The sequence below is a fragment of the Phyllostomus discolor genome, chromosome X, assembly GCF_004126475.2.
Source record: "Phyllostomus discolor isolate MPI-MPIP mPhyDis1 chromosome X, mPhyDis1.pri.v3, whole genome shotgun sequence".
Lineage (NCBI taxonomy): Eukaryota > Metazoa > Chordata > Mammalia > Chiroptera > Phyllostomidae > Phyllostomus > Phyllostomus discolor.
The window spans coordinates 103,709,033-103,725,606 of NC_050198.1; the positions used below are offsets into that span (position 1 = coordinate 103,709,033).

The window sequence follows — 16,574 nt, forward strand, 5'->3', positions numbered from 1 at the left end:
TACATAGCATCACCTTTTCTTTACTGCACCCAAGTTCCAGAGACCAGTTTTGTCCATTTGTCCCTGTACTGTCCAAGTTCACACCCTGGCACCTCATCTTAGATAGCATCTTTCTCTCTCTCATCCTCCAAATCTCATATAGTTTGTATCCCTTCCTATGTAGTAACAAACTTTGGATGGTTTATATTTTATATTCTTAGAATTTTCTTTTTGAAATATGGTAACTAGCTCATTAAACACATATTTCTTAATGTGGTATTTACTTATAGTACCTTTTGAAGATATAATGCTTGGGCTCAAAAATAATCTTTAAAGAGGGGTTATTAGGTCATAACTAGTAAGGAATCTAGACACTTGTGTGTCTTTTCAATCATAAACTTTTTTTAAAGATTTTTTAAAGATTTTATTTATTTATTTTGAGAGAGAGAGAGAGAGAGAGAGAGAGAGAGAGAGAGAAACATCAATGTGTGGTGTGGTTGCTGGGTGTCATGGCCTGCAACCCAGGCATGTACCTTGACTGGGAATTGAACCTGGGACACTTTGGTTCACAGCCCGCACTCAATCCACTGAGCTACGCCAGCCAGGGCTTCAATCATGAACTTTTGAGAAGGACCAGCCAGAAGGCACTGTTAGTTATTGTCTCTGAAGGAAGGCTTACAATACTATCACTCTCACAAATCATCCTCAATAAGTCCGAGATCAGTGTACTTCATTTGTTGTCAAATCAAGGACCCTTAAAATATACATAATCACAAGGAGATCCTTGGCTAGAAATAAACTTCACTCAAACTAAAAGCAATCAGATTGAGCAGACAATGAAACAGAAAAATCTCCGTTCACAGCAATTATTTCAGCACTTACTTCATGTTCTCGGATGGACTGAGCCAATCCTCATATGTGAAAATACTCTCTCTAGTTCTTTGTTCTGGATATTTTTCAATGTGTAAAGCCTTCTGAAGGCCCAAAGATTATTTAAACATCTAAGCAAGGCTTACATAAGAAGAAAATAATCCAATCCAATCTATAAAATCTTTTACCTGCTCAGTATTTGTAGTTATGTGTAGAGCGTTTGGAGCACAAGTAGATATTTTCAGAGTTGGAGAATGCAGTTCCTGTTGAAAGAAACAAAAAAGAAGGAGGGGAGTCAGAAATTGTTCTTGAACAGTGTCATTTGAATGTCTTATGTTCTTGAGGTATTATTTTCTTTATTTTTATACTAACCCAAATTATGAGAGGTAGGAATATTTTATGGTTTCCTAGATGATGCCCATCTATCCAAAGAGCATATTACTGAATTCTTCTCAGCCTTGTCAGTAACCCAATGATAAAATAATTTTAAGAGTAATTTCTTGATAATCGTCCTTCTTATACTTCTAGGTTGAATTCCTTTTTCTTTTCTTTTTTTTTTTTTGAGAACTCTGCTAATCTACACCCCAATGTATAATGTGTCTGCAATTAAAACAAGATGCAAAATTTATCGATGAAAAACATTAAATGTAAAAATTCGCAAACCAATACAGGAAACTGCCTTTGAAATCTCAACTAAAGACTACTACACCTATATTCTTTCAAGCTGACTTATAGTCATGCTTTATCTGGTCTGCTTCTGCTTTAATTTTCAAGAGTAGGTTCTGATGTTTAAAAGTAGTCCATAAAACTGACAGTATGATTTTAATGATGAGTAGATAAAAGTAATTCTATTGATTATCTTGGCATTCTTTATTTTTTCTCAAATAAGCAAAGATGCATAACTTTATTAGTGTTCAAAGAATTGGTAGCATTACTTAATCTCTTCACACATTACTATAATTTACAACCAATTGCTACAACTGCAGGATATATTCCCACAATGATACAAGTATTTTTTTTCTTTAGAACAAGGAGGTTATTAAAAGTCAGAGTGCAGGCTTACAAAGGGTGCACTGGCAGACTCATATGGAAGTACAGCTATAATGTCAATGTAACGTGCTGTTCTTAAAACAGGACTATGCATTTACTCTGTCAAATATTCTTCACACTGTAGTTTTTCTTTTGCTTTTCCTTTGGTTCACCTTCTGACATTTTCATTCCCCCTTTGCCTGTTAAATCAAGAGCAATAATGCAAGCTCAATGTTACAAGGAAGCCTTTGGGCATGTTCTCAGATTTCTGTTTGTAGCTGAGGAAAAGTGCTTGACATATGCAGATAATTAACAGGTACATGTTCTTTGGTTAGGAAAATGGTTACAAATACAACCAAGATCAGGTGGGTTTGGCCTTCAGATACAAGAGGAGTATATGCCGAGAGATAAAGGGGGGAGGGAGTGTTTTTAATTATGCAATAGTACATGAACACATTCTAACATAAAATTATATACAGATCTTCCCTTATGAAGTCAAAGACCTTCCCTTAACCATCCTCCCTCCATCTGAATCCCTTACCAAGAAGTAACCATCATTGCCAGATGTATCTTTACATAAATATATGTGGATAAATAATAATATTGGTTGCTTTTATTCTCTGCAATATTTCTTGTTTTATAGAGTAGATATATGTCTTAATTCATGATTTTAAATTGATACATAATGTTCCATTGTGTTTGTTCAATATCTTATGTATCAGAGTCTACATTGTTTTGGGGTTTTCTCTACACTGCAATGAGTATTGTGGTGCACTGTGAGAATTACTCTAAAATCCCACAAAGAAGCAGCATTGCTGGTGCACAGAGTGTGTGCACTATTTGTTTTCACAGATACTAATTCAATTAAATTCCCAAATGTCTATACCAATATGCATCGGACATTAAACATATGATGTTGACCAGTGTGAACTGAAATCATATAAGATTGATTATAAGGTGGAAAAAACTATCTGAATATAAAGTTTATTAATTCCAGAAATACTTGCTAAAGATAACACTTTTGCCTGGAAGTCTACAGAATTAGGTAAGATTGAGTAAATGTCCAAAATGAACATTATCTTGAGCAAGTCACCCCAGAAATAATATTTTTTCTTTTCAATTCCATAGGAAGTGATCAAAAATGTTTGTGAATGAAGAGGATGTCTTAGTTTTAAAGGTACCTCAGGAATAAGGGTCTAAATCTACATCCTTTGTTCTTATGCCCTCTGTGCCACAGCCTTACATTACTTATAACAAAATAATTAAAAGAAGAGGAAGGGTGGTGGTGACTATTATAAATCATGGAAAGAGACCTGGCCATGGAGTCAGGAGCCCTGGGTTCGAATTCTAGTTATATAACACCAGCTATGTGATATTAAACAACTCGTGTCATCTTTCTGAGCTCCAGTTTCCTCCTTTGATGAATAGGATATGGGTGTGGGTTAGTGTGGATTAGAGAATCTTAAACTCTCCTTTCTATTTCTAACATTCTGTGAAGATGGGAGATCATCCCCAATGTATTTTTTCAGAGACAAAACAATTTGAAGTCCTTTAAACTTGTTAGTCTTGTTTTCTTTTGATGATGATGATAAGTAAAGCCTATTAAAAGCTTTCTATGCCAAATATGTTCCACAGATTATTTTAACATTCAAAACAACCCCATGAGGAAGATACTACTATACCCCTGTTTTACATATGATTAAAGTTAGTGAAAGATGAGTTAAGTCACTAGATGGACATCACACAGTTAATATTAAGGTGTCAGGGCTGAAACACAAGTAACATGACCCCAGAACTCATGCTGTTAATCTCTATACTTTGCCACATATATAGCATGTCATTCCATTTTCTGCTTTTCGAGTTTTATGCTTTTCATAATTCCACTGTTAAATTTGACCTCTCTTTATAATAGGAGGCTAGATATTTGTCATTTTTATTATTTATTGTCAAATACAACTTTTGGGCACCTGAAAACAAGAGATCCACCTGGAACTGACTATGACAGAATAGCTCTGATTAAATAATTTAAACTACAAATCCAATAGATTTTTTTATAAACTGCATTATATATTCATACAGTGTACTCTAAGCTTTGAAGCTAAAACATTTAATTTTTATTTAACACCTTTATCACTTAAGCCCTGCAATTTTGTAGAGAGACCCTATTTTTTCTAATCAAATATTCGGCATATGAATCATTTATTCCTGTGGCTCAGATTTGCTAAATAGATAATTTGTTTTGTTGGCAACTTTCTTTGGGTAGCGATATGGTGAAAATAATTTTGTTTATAATTAGGTGGGCTCAAGGTTGGTATGAAATGCAGATCTTCTTTTCCCGCAGAGCCGGAAAAAGTAATTTACAAAGTAATTATTTAAAAGTATTATTACAAAGTAATAATTTCCAACTTTGCGAAAGTTGTGGCAGCCCTTTTCCTCTTCCTCTTTTTAAAAACTAAATATGGCATTGCTAATTCTAAGATCACAGTGGATTAAAAGTCAGTATGCATTGGAGAAATAAGGGAAAGCAGAAGCTCAAGAGGTATTATTCTCCTTCAGGTAGAAGGAAAAACCTTAAAAACTTAGGACATACTCTAAATGCCAGGATTATTTCATTGTGAGATCTTGAAAAATCAGCACAGAATCTATTTTTGTCCTTCGATATATTTTTGATATTTTCCACTTTAATAATGGAATATCAGAATGGAAGAAAACACAGTGAGGATAATCATCAAATGATACACTGAAACCAAAAAATACAAACTTGTTTAAACTGAAAATACCTTAGTATCTAAGGTTAATTAAGTGAGACAACTGATAGAGTAGAAATATCAAAAGCTGGTTCCTAAGCCCAGGGCATTCATTAAGTAACTGCTCTAACTTGCAAAAGTTATTTTGAGCTATTTGAGTCTTGATATTTTATTGTCCAAGACAAATCATACACTGCATATTTTTACTGGTATACTGCATAATTTGTACAATGCCAGTAATAATCATTTTTCTAGTTAGTATTTGGAGTTCTAGTGATTAAGTAATGTGTGTAAAAGATTTCTGAAAAATCAAACATAGCCTCTATTAATATGAGGTATTATTTTTATTGGATTAGTTACATGTGCAACAAAGTTCTTTGTTCAATATTTGTCATGTAATGATATTGAAAGAGATGTAAAAGAACTATAAGGAACTTACTATGGAAGTTTTAAGGACTAAGAGATAGCTTCAGCCCAGGACAATTTGAGATTTCATCACAAGGTTACAGTTGAAGAAAGTCTTGAAAAATTAGTATGATTTTAGTATATCTAAATGGTGAGGATAAGGGATAGGGTCATTTCAGTTGTAACGAGCAAATGCATAAATGTGGGAAATTGGGGGCTATATTTAGAGAACAATAGTTCACATTTTGGCTGAAATATATAACACCAAAATGGGATTTCTGGGATGTAAGTAAGTTCATGGGAGCTAGGTAGGAGAGGGTGTTGAAAGTCAAAGTAAGAGATTTGTAGATAGTGAGTGTCTTTGAAGGTTTCTGGCAGAAGAGTGATATGAGATGTTTGTCGGGGGTTTAAGCAACCTTTCTAGAGAATTTTCTTAGATGTAACTAGATTTATAAAGATTTTTATTTTTTGATGAGGATTGCTTTTAACATGTATAGTTATGAATGTGTTTACAACAAGTATTTTCCTTTTACTGTACTTCAGACTTGTGTTCCAATGGTTATATGGAATAATAAATAATGGCACCTATTTATGCAAAGATTTGTGAAGATTTTTAAGTAATTTTATGCAGGAAGCTATGCATCCAAGCTGAAGTCTGTGTTAGAACAGAAATGGGTGAAATACTATGTTTAAGGACAAATATTTCCTTGAAAAGTTCTACATGTATTTTGGTGTGTGGATGAGTACTAACAGTACTAGTCATTTTTATGAGGGAATCTTTGTTAGAGAATAACTAAGTAAGATTCAATAAATAAAAACATTTCATCTAGACAGAATTTCAGTAGCAGGGGAGGTAGAGGGACTGTATAAGCAAATTAATTAGCTAATTTGAATAAAGGAAGTATCAAACCAAATCCCAGGGAAATGATATCATGACAGGTAGGAATCACAAACCTTATACAACATTTGATATAAGTAATCATAAATATTTTTTTCATAGGGAAGAAAGTATAAATGAAATATAAAGAAGTCAAATCCACATGCTTAATGAGACACAAGAACCAGGAAGACAACTAATTGACATAAAATGGGTCCTTATATTTAATATTTTGTTTAGGTTTTTAAAGGGGCAATTCATGCCCCACTATGCACTTTTCAGTTCAAAAACAGGGCATAGAAGAGTGAAAGCCACAACCAATCCTAATTATATATCTTTATTAAAGCCAGTGCTGGCAGCCACATTCAGACAGTTTTGCAAGCCATAATCTCAAAGAGGGGGGTAGTGGGGAGAAGGGAAAGCAGAAAGCAGAGAGAGAGAGAGAGAGAGAGAGAGAGAGTTTTCATTTTGTTCCCTAAAACATTTATTTTGATCTGTGTTAGTTTTGATTTAAAAAAATCTCAACCCTCAGCAGTCCATAGTGGGTGGGAAGAAGAACAACGGAAATAACATACTACTTACTTGATATATGTATAGTTAAACAATGAAAAGTGAGACTCGTGTTAAAAGAAGACCACATCCGGAATGAATTTGGGAGTAGAGTATTACACTGAGGAGAAGGTAAGAAGATTCAGGGTTGGAGAAGGTATCTTGTGGTATAAGACTTTCCAGATGGATTTTGAGGGATGGGTAGAATTCCATAGAAAGTGAAGGAATGGTGAATGTTGCCAGAGTGGGGAATGGACTGAACAAAGAGGGGTGGGGTGGGAGGGAAGCAAAATGCTTAGTTTATTTATGAAAGCAAGAGTGGTACAGTGTGTCTGGAACACAAGGTGGGAGGAAGTGGGTAGTGTGAGATAAGACTGTAAAAATAGGATGGGACTCTCCTAACATCAAGGCAAGGAGTTTCAATGTAACTTTGGAACTTGATTATCAATGATTTTTAAAAACATTCTACATTACAATCCAAATGTCATTTCATTGCTGAGATCTTAATTTCCACAGTAAGATACAAGCCAATTTTATATCTTCATCTTTATATCAAACTTATGCCAAAGCATTTATGAGCTTAAAAAAACTAAAAACTAATCAACTTATTACCCGATGATGGAGACTTGTATATTTTTATACAAAAGAGTCAATAAAATTTATGAGAAACATATTAAAAAACCAATTCTGAACAGCAACAAAAATATCTGCCTTCTTGATAAATAACACAATATTTTAAAAGCATTGAAATGTTGATTTACATTATTTATTTATGCCCTGGCTTATGTCTCAAAAGATTTTAGGTGGTTGACAATGGAAATACATATAAGAAAATGTACAGACCAGGAGTATACAGTCTACCATGCATAGACATGGAGCTAGGATTTGAATCTAGCAGTCTAGCTCCAGGTCTGTGCTTGCAACCACCACGGTATACTGTGTACTCCTGGTGTACACATTTGACTCCTATTTATGTTACACAATCTCCAATATCTAATTCCTATTTTTCCATTGAATCTAATCATGTAAATTGGCATCACTATGATCAGACATTTGCACCAGCATGAATTTCTTTGAATGTGATATCTTAGAGGCATTTCTATATTTGAATGAGTAGCTTGAATATATAGATCTTCCATGTCCAGTAGACCTTTCTGTAATTTTGTTTATCTGTTCTGTCCAATGCAGTAGCTATATGTGGCTGTTGCATACTCAAAATATAGCTAATGCCACTGAAGAACCGAATATGTGTTTAAATGTATTGGATGCTAATTAATTTAAATGTAAATAGCCACATGCCACCCTACTGCAAGGGCAATTCTACAGACAACATTAGGTAAGAGGCAGACTGCAAGCGAGCTTTCATGCTCAGTTTCACTACATTTTAAAAAGACAAAAGAAAAATACCACAGACATGAAAAGTCCATTTCAAATATTGAGGTTCAAGATCAAAGACTCCAAGAGCATGAGAACTTCCAAATTACTCTTTCTAAAGGATATTTATGTCAGTAAACATTATAAATACATTCCTGCTGTTCCAGTCTTTTGATCATATACTGTGAGTTTTAGAAAATTGCTTTAATGCTTTTCCTCATTAGTCTTTCTTAGCTAGTAGAGCCCTAATAAGCTTTCCAAGCATATGTGTTTACCTACTATTTCCATTGTGAATGGAAGTCTTACTTTATAGTCTACTCATTGAGATTATTAATTTATTTTGTCTGTGCCGCTTAGGACTTCGCTGGCTATACTTTTATAAATTAATGCCAATGGAAAGCATTGTTTAGTGCCAATCATTGTACTGGACACCTTCGCATGTTATCTTATTCAATACTCACTGCAACCTTGAAGGAAGGTGGTGGTGTTCTCACTTTACACATGAGGACACTGAGGTCAAGTAATTTATTCTGAGTAATGTGTCATTAACCCTTACTATGTTTCAGGGTACTGTGCTGTGTATTTTTCCACCCTACATTATTGCATTTGCCTTTAACAACAATCCTATGAGTTAGGCATATGGTCCCATATTACAGACAAGGCAATTGCTGAATGTAGCTGGCAAGCCCTTGAAGCAGGAATTAAAGCCAAGAAGTTTAAAATCTAAGCCATTACCCTAGCCAGTTTCACAGTTTGGTGCTGCCAAGCCATTGCTGCACAATTATTTGCAGCTCTACATGGACACATATGGAGACACATTCCATATAGACTCACTTGTACAGGCAATTTCTACACACGATATTTTCTGTGACTAATCTTTAGACTTCGGAAAATATGAAGCTCTTCAGTAAATCCCTATTGGCTCTCATTTTTCTATTGGTAGCTCTGATCAAAGAGTTCAAGACCTTGGTGCAATAGATACAAGAGAGGCAGTGAGACAGCTGGGAGTGAGAATTAGATAATAAACAGAGAAGATGACATACATAGTACAGGACTTTGTTCTCTAAATATTTGGAAGCTTGTTGAAATGAACATGGTACTTTTTCATATTGTTTAATTTGACTTATAAAACTCTACTTAAAAACTAATCAGCAATATAATGTTCCAAGAAGAAAAACCATGGGAGCCTTGTGGATGTTCCTGCCAGTCCTAAAGACTGGGAGAATCACTAGAAGTAACAATCGGAATAGCCCATGCTGAACAGTTTCCAAAGGGGCAATATCTTTAAGAACCACCTGATATTTGTGCTGACAAAATTTGCCCAGGCAAACTTCCATTTGAATAAATTTTCTGAATAGTATGGGAGATGCTTTTGTTAGAACCTTTCAAAGCCAGTGACGTGGTTGAACACCTGCCTTAGCTTATTGTTGAGATGTTGTTTTGAACTTTGTACAGGAATAATCATGTAAATTATAATGATCTCTCTTTAGATGAAACAAACACTTCCTTAATTAAAATCTGTGATTCTGTTCTCATGTAAAGAAAGCAATAGAAAATTACTAGAATATACCAGTAATAGAACTCCTTCCCTTCATCTCTTTCCTCCAATACCAATTCTGATTTAAGAGACTCATTCCAGGATAATTTTTTTTCTTTTCCTACAGGAAACTAGGAGAGAAAATAAAGTATATACTTTCTTAGCAATGCATGCTTTTTGTCCTTAAAAAATGAGAAATATATATGCTGCACTGGAAGTCAAAAAAGGATCATTATTGAAATAGCTACTGGTATGATGAAAAAGTTACCTCAAATAGACTTGTTTAAAAAGGCTTTCACTTTTAAATGGGGCTTAAGAACATGGCAGATCTCCCAGTTATTTTGCCATGAATCATCAAGAAAAGAAATTTGGCCAAAAAAAACATATATGCATAGCCCATGGACACAGAAAACGATGTGGTGAAGGTGGCTGGGGGGAAGGGTAGGGGCTGGGTGGAGCGGGGGAAAGTGAAGGGGAGGTCATCTGTAATAGTATAAATGATAAAAAAGAGAAGAAAGGAAATTTGGATGAAGACAGTTAAAGAACAAGTTTGCTCCCCTCCCCCTTGCCCCACCTCCCTCCCCTTGCCACACACACACACACACACACACACACACACACACACACACAATGACAGCTTGTGTGTGAATGTCATTGACTGAAAACAGCCTCAGGAATTCATCAGACCTCCCTTAAACAAGAGACAAAGACAACTGGCAGGAACAATTTCACCCAGCAATTAGCTGCACTCACAATTTCTATAGCTCCGTTTAATTGTCGGCATTAAAAGGATGACCAAAGCTGAAAATGCATGCCTCTTTATCCTATGACCTCATTCCTTTTTCAGGCCACCTACTTCCCTGAACAATCATTCACTTTAGTGACCACACCTTTGAACAGACCACGCCCTTGAACAACAATTTATCAAAGCACCACATCCCTCCCCACAGAACAGGAAAATTTTCTGATAGTGTATAGAAGTCCGAGCACAGTAAGGGAACTACCCACAATCACTATAACAAAAGAAAATGGAAAAACAATCATGTAACAAAGGTAAGCCCATGCTGAATAATTACTGAGATCAGAGGCTGTATATAGACACCCATTTCCCCCTGGGTTGCTCTCTTGAACTGAATTTAGTTGCAAATTTCAAATTCAAAAGAATGGTAACACATGTGATGCATACCTTGAGGTTCCTTCTTTCATCAAAACATGCTGTATTCCATGAAATAATCAATGGCCAAAGCACAAAATAATACTTAAAAATGAAATATAGACATATGGGATACCTACAGACTAGGTACTATATGTCTGTCCTCAACATAGCCTCTCCCTAGATAAGCAAATGGTACTTATCCAGATAATCACAGTGCTTCCTACATAATAGGCACTTAATAAATACCTATTCAATGAGTGAGTGGCATTAAAAATTAATTTGATCTATTTCTCACACCACACATCTCTGAATGCAGGGAAAATACCCTGAACTTTGTGAAAAACTAACTTAATGCAATGGAAAAATACATGTCCAGTGAGTAATTCACATCAATACAGTTCATTTAAAAGACAGTATGTAATTGTGTGTTGTGATGGTAGGTTAATATTTAAACTTTTTAAAAAGTTGAGTCATGAAGCTTTTTTATTTCTTTTGTTTTATGTAGTTTCTAGAACTACATTTATTCACAATATCACATTCAGTTTTAAAATGCATCCATGACCTTGATTACACCTGTGTTTGATTTTACCTGTTCACATGAATAAACCTAGTAATTGTAATTCTACCATCAATTTAGACAATTCCACCCGCAAGTGTTTTTCTATATTGAATTTTCTCTGAGGAATACTCTATCAAGCAATCAAAATAATCACCAAGAGAATAATAATATATCTCTGATCAATTAGAAACAAGAAAGAAAGCAACATTAGATCTGGAGAAATTGAAAATATGTTTACAATTGTAAACAATACCATTTTAGTGCACAAGAAGGCAAAAGAGGAAAAACACACACTCAGAAGCCAGATATAGAAAATACTAAAGTGCCACAAAAAGCATTTGGTTAAATCTAAAATTAAATACATAAGCTAAAATTAAGATTCAGGAAGCAAAGCAGAGTGGCGTCAATTTCGGTTTCTCAAAGGGAACATATTTTACTATTGACAATTATGTCTTTTTAAAAATCTTATGAATTCTCTGAATGTCATCCAAATACCAAAATGCTAAAAACAATTAAAGTAAAAGTTTAATTGAATTCAGATGACTAACCATTTTCATAGGTGTCACAGTCACAAATTCTGGCATGAGACTCATTGCTACATGCCAACTCAAAATGTCTCTGAAACAGCACATGAGACAAACAAACAAAAGAATTTTGAAGACTATTTACTGCTTGCTTGTGCTTGGCATGGTACTTAACAAAGCTGTCACGACATCTCACCTGGCCACATCTTAACCATTTTGTTAGCAGGAAGGTACTTTCCGATCAAACCTAGGTCCTACTTTATACAATGTAATCCTGCCAAGAAACAGGGAGAAAGGAAAACAAAAATAGATTTTCCTAGTCACATTCTTTGTGGCAGCTGTCAAAGTTTCTTGAATGTCCTTTGATATCTACCTCAATATGAAATATTATAGCCAAATTTTCTCTCCTCTTGTTTCACTAAGAGAATGAAGTAGCTTATTGTTTTGCTTCACCATGTATCTAGAATCTTACCTCATTGATTTTCACCGAGCCCTTACTTTTCTTTCTTTTCAATTACAAATAACTTCGGACTTCATAACACCCTCCATTGCAATCTCTTCTCCTAGTGTCTGTAGCCATACTTTTGATTTCTCGGGATCTTTATAGAGTCCTCTATGGAGAGCTACATATTCCAATGAAGACAGTCTCATAAGAACCAGTTACACAAATATCAGGTAGAAAGAAGGAAAGGCTTGTAAAAAGCCCAGCCAGCTTGGCCCTGGGATTATTAGAAAGATAAATTGGACTAAGGAGCATGCAATAAAATGCAGTCCTAAAAAGTGTTCTGTGGTCAATATTTATGAGTTGCCAAGTTTCAGCTTTTTAATGTTCATCTATTCATCTTTCTCTAGCAAGTTGACAAGAGATTAATTGTTTAAATAACTATGACAAGTAAGGTGGTTTTCGCGTTCTTATGATAATGTCAACTGTTGCTTTTGAACTTCTTATTGTTTTGGGGCTACTAACAAACACAGGAGACACCCACTTCAGTGTAGACTATTGGAATGTACATTTGCATTATTATCACTTATACAAACTAGTAGTTTTAGCCTGTATATTTTTCCCCTATGACTTAAATATAGGTGGAATTTTTCTCAATGAAGAAATTCCTAACAGTAAATCATGGATTTTTCTTCATATTTTTTCCACAAGTTAAGCTAAGGATGAAAGAAAAGATTGTGGCCTTTGTAGTTGTTGGGTTATCTATATTTTTTAATTCTATAAAAATAGTTTTATTATATACGTCAAAAACATTGCTTTCTATCTTACTCTAAATTGAGGTCAATTGATATTATTGCAGATTGGTATGATAATGCAACATAAGATAATATTCCAATGGTTATATTTTTTCTTCTTTTGGAGCTCTTTACAATACAAATTATATCTGAAAAACATGATTTTAGTTTGGACAGAAGTTTTCAGAAAGTTTAAAGACATGAAAATTTAATGTAAAGATAGTTAAAGAATGAAAACAAAGAGCTGTTAATTTTATATAATCTTGCAATAAAGATTACATTCATTGGCATGGTTATCGGCACAGATACTTATGCTAAAATAACTCCTTTAAAACCAAATTTATTTCATTTTAAAGGGTGTCTTAGAGTTCCACCCATTTTAGCTTTCATATAAGCAACTTCTTACATCTTGACTTCCTTAATCCTATATCCACTCTTTCAATACTCTTTTACCAGTATTCATAAATTATTCACCTTAGTTATACAAGAGCCAATGTGTTATTTTCAGAAGATGAAACACATGTGGCAATTCAAGCAGGGATTTATGCCTGTCATTTATCCTAGAACAACATGCTATTTGCTGAACACAAATATTTGCTTGTCACTCCATACATGTCATTGTATCAGTGTCATTTGATACAAACAATTGTGTTTACTTCTGATATGAAGTAAATCAGAGAACTAATTCTATAAAAGTTATTGTACTCGAGTTGAGGATTGCTTTCTGGTAGGGGCAAAAGTCAACTTCAGATCAGATACTCCAACCAAATTCAATAAAAATAAGCCATCCTATGCTGTAGTTGATTATATGAAAATCATTGGAACTGGTGGCAAGCAACCACAAGCACTAGCAGATGAAAGAACAGCTAAGAGATGGAATTTAGGTTACTGTACATCCCATATGTAGCTGTATTCCTCTGAGAGATAACATCTTTTATAACAGAGGCAGAGAAACAGAAGGAAAAGAAATAAGGTTCAAGACTTCCCCTCTCAACTAGACTGTCTTTGTGGTACCTGGGAACGGTCGCTCCACACCAAATTTTGGTAGGAGGAGGAACTTTTCAGAGGGGAGAGCACTTCTCGTGAGCCGATGGGGTCCAAGGCCTGAACCACCTTGTTCATGGGCCCGCTGTAGGTCCTCACTCGCTCATACACTAGATTTTTTTCTGGAGGCTGCTGGGTTTGACTTGACTGATGGTAGCAGTGGTAATGCTGGGGCTGGCACTGTAGGACCTCTGGAAGCTGCTGAGTCCCACAGCTGCTGCTGCTGCTCGTCTCATTCCAATAGCTTGAACTCATCATCTCGTCGGTGGTCTGTAAGGTACTCTCCAGATGCTCTCCCTAAGGAACAAAGAGAGAGGCAGAGAGAGAGAGATCATGAAAGGAAGGGGGAGAAAGACAGACAGGTCAGTGCATGTACAAGACTTTTATCAACCTGACTCTGTCTATAGTGGTGCCAGGAAGGAAGGAGATTTACCTGAGCAGCAGCAGGAGCAGGTCTGGCAGCTGTAGAGGAGGCAGCAAAGTATTTGAACAGGAATGGAAAATGGAGCCACCCTGTGAGATTGCTCCAGGAAATGGTACTGACACGCCTCTGAGGGGTGGATTCACCAGACAGGTTTACCTGCCAGGAGAGGCCTGGCATTGCCATGGAGATAACTACAAGGCTGCCCAGTAGGTTGGGAACCTGGAAAGAGCAGAAATTTGGACTTTCAGGGCTCAAGCCAGAGCTTCCAAGTCCACGGGCTTGGAAATTCACTTTAAACAGAAATAGGCAGACAAAGACATGCTCATACCAAAAGTTATTAGAGAACAAAAAAGTTATAAACATGACATAGAAGTGGTTTTGACAAGGTTCTTTTGAAGCTTAAAAAGGCATGACTATGATCATTCCAGAGTCGCAGACTGAAATAGGGTATTATCCTCGGGACATACTAATTCACAAACACCTTTGCATTCTTTGCAAAACCCAGCTGATAATTGTAGTTTAGGGGAATTATTATGGCGTCTCCTTTTGGCAACTTTCTCTAATTTATGGACCTCTTTATCTTGCTTCAACCTAGTATGGCTTTCTAATTTACACTGAAGTAGATTTGTCCAAATAACTGAATAGATGTTTACTCATGGAGATTGATTAAAAAAATATTTAACAATTCCACAAATGCTTTGCATTTTAGCATTTAGATTTACCCCTTTGCATTTTTTTTTTACAAATGAATATACCTCTTTTGTATACGCCATAGGAAATACTGGGTTTGATTACCTGTTTTCATATTTACATTTTAAGGATTCTGCAAGTCCTTACCTAATGTGAAGTTTAAATGTTCATAGCACTTATATTTATTACTACTTAAACTTACAATCATAATGCCTATTTACCCCCCAGATCTTGCCTCGCAAGATGCTTCAGCACCACTGAACACTAGTACCCTCTGAGGGTGTCTTCAGAAAAGGTGTGTCTTTCTAGTGTTTAGATACACCATTGAATTAGGATTACCATAAACATTCCAGAGAAGAGGTGAGTATCATGGAGCTGGCTAGCCAGCTTTTTTCTGCTGAGTGAATGAAAAGTAGTGATTTACTACTTGTCACTCACTATGACTAGGTACTGTGCAAGAAGCTTTACATGGATCATCTGTCATTGTTACAACTTTATGAGGTTTTATAAGTGAGGAATTTGGATACAGACACAGAGAAGTTAAAATCTTTCCCCAACTTAAACAAAGAATAAATGGTGGATCTGAGATTTCAACATAGGGTAACTCATTTTAGAGTCTAAGCTCTTATCTATATTATACTGCTAGGTATATTTTAAAATCATGTTCTGCATCTGGCCATATAATAAATCTTCTAGAGGGGAAAATCAAAAAATAGTTTTAACTGCTAGCTTGTGAGTGACCTTAAGAAGAATCTTTGGCTATTTTACAGGGCAGAAGTGACCAAAATGCTGCAAACTGACCTTAAAAACTCTTTAAAAATTTATTGTATATTTACATTTAAATTTGTGTGTTGTTTGCAGAGCTTTGAGATCTAATCTTTGTTTATGTCAATGCTACTCCTCAAGAACCAATGAAAACTTAAATAGAAACATGTGACCTGCCAAACAGCCTGGCAAAAATATCATATCAATAAATTGTTAATATCATTAGCAGTAGCATTTTGAATAAGTTTTAAGACTGATCAGGGTATGCACGTTAAATTGGGTCATCCAGTTAACTCTGATCTTTGAGATATAAATTTAAGACACAAACACATACACACAGTGCTATTAATATCTGCAACTAAGAGGTGACCCAGTAGATAAGGTGACTGAAATGAAGAATACAAATTCCTTCATCTATTAAATGGTGGCCATACCTTCCCCACATATTTCCTTGCTATATGGTATTTTGAAGGCAGCCAACTACATGCAGTTGGGCAAAAATTAATGTGTGAAACTGACATCCTCATCTAATCCTCAAACCTGGTGCATCACTATCCCATTACTGGGTATGAGAAAAAGAAAGCTTGAAGCTCATGGAGTATATAAGAAATGAGATTAAACACTATCTAGAAGACAGACCACACCTAACCAACTGTAAAATATGTGTTGAACAACCTAATTCACCTCAGAGTCTTATCAATAATTTTTGCCAAGTTTTTTGCTGCTTCTCTGAGAATTCATGTGTGCCTTCAATGACCTGAATCACCAATTGTTTTATTTCTAATTTATACAGATTATGCTAATACTCA

The 16,574-nt window shown here is 35.2% G+C and overlaps 1 protein-coding gene across 1 annotated transcript in view; it reads right to left on the reverse strand.

Annotated features, from left to right (window-relative positions):
* The window catches only part of POF1B (POF1B actin binding protein), a 68,131-nt gene extending 53,708 nt beyond the window's left edge, over positions 1 to 14,423 (reverse strand). Inside the window, exons 1-3 of the mRNA XM_028522855.2 lie at positions 14,320 to 14,423; positions 13,857 to 14,183; positions 1,038 to 1,112 (exon numbers count right to left, since the gene is read on the reverse strand). Coding sequence (XP_028378656.1) covers positions 1,038 to 1,112; positions 13,857 to 14,144 — 363 coding nt within the window. The 5' untranslated portion in view covers positions 14,145 to 14,183; positions 14,320 to 14,423. The remainder of the gene's footprint in view (positions 1 to 1,037; positions 1,113 to 13,856; positions 14,184 to 14,319) is intronic.
* Between the last annotated feature and the right edge of the window lie 2,151 nt (positions 14,424 to 16,574).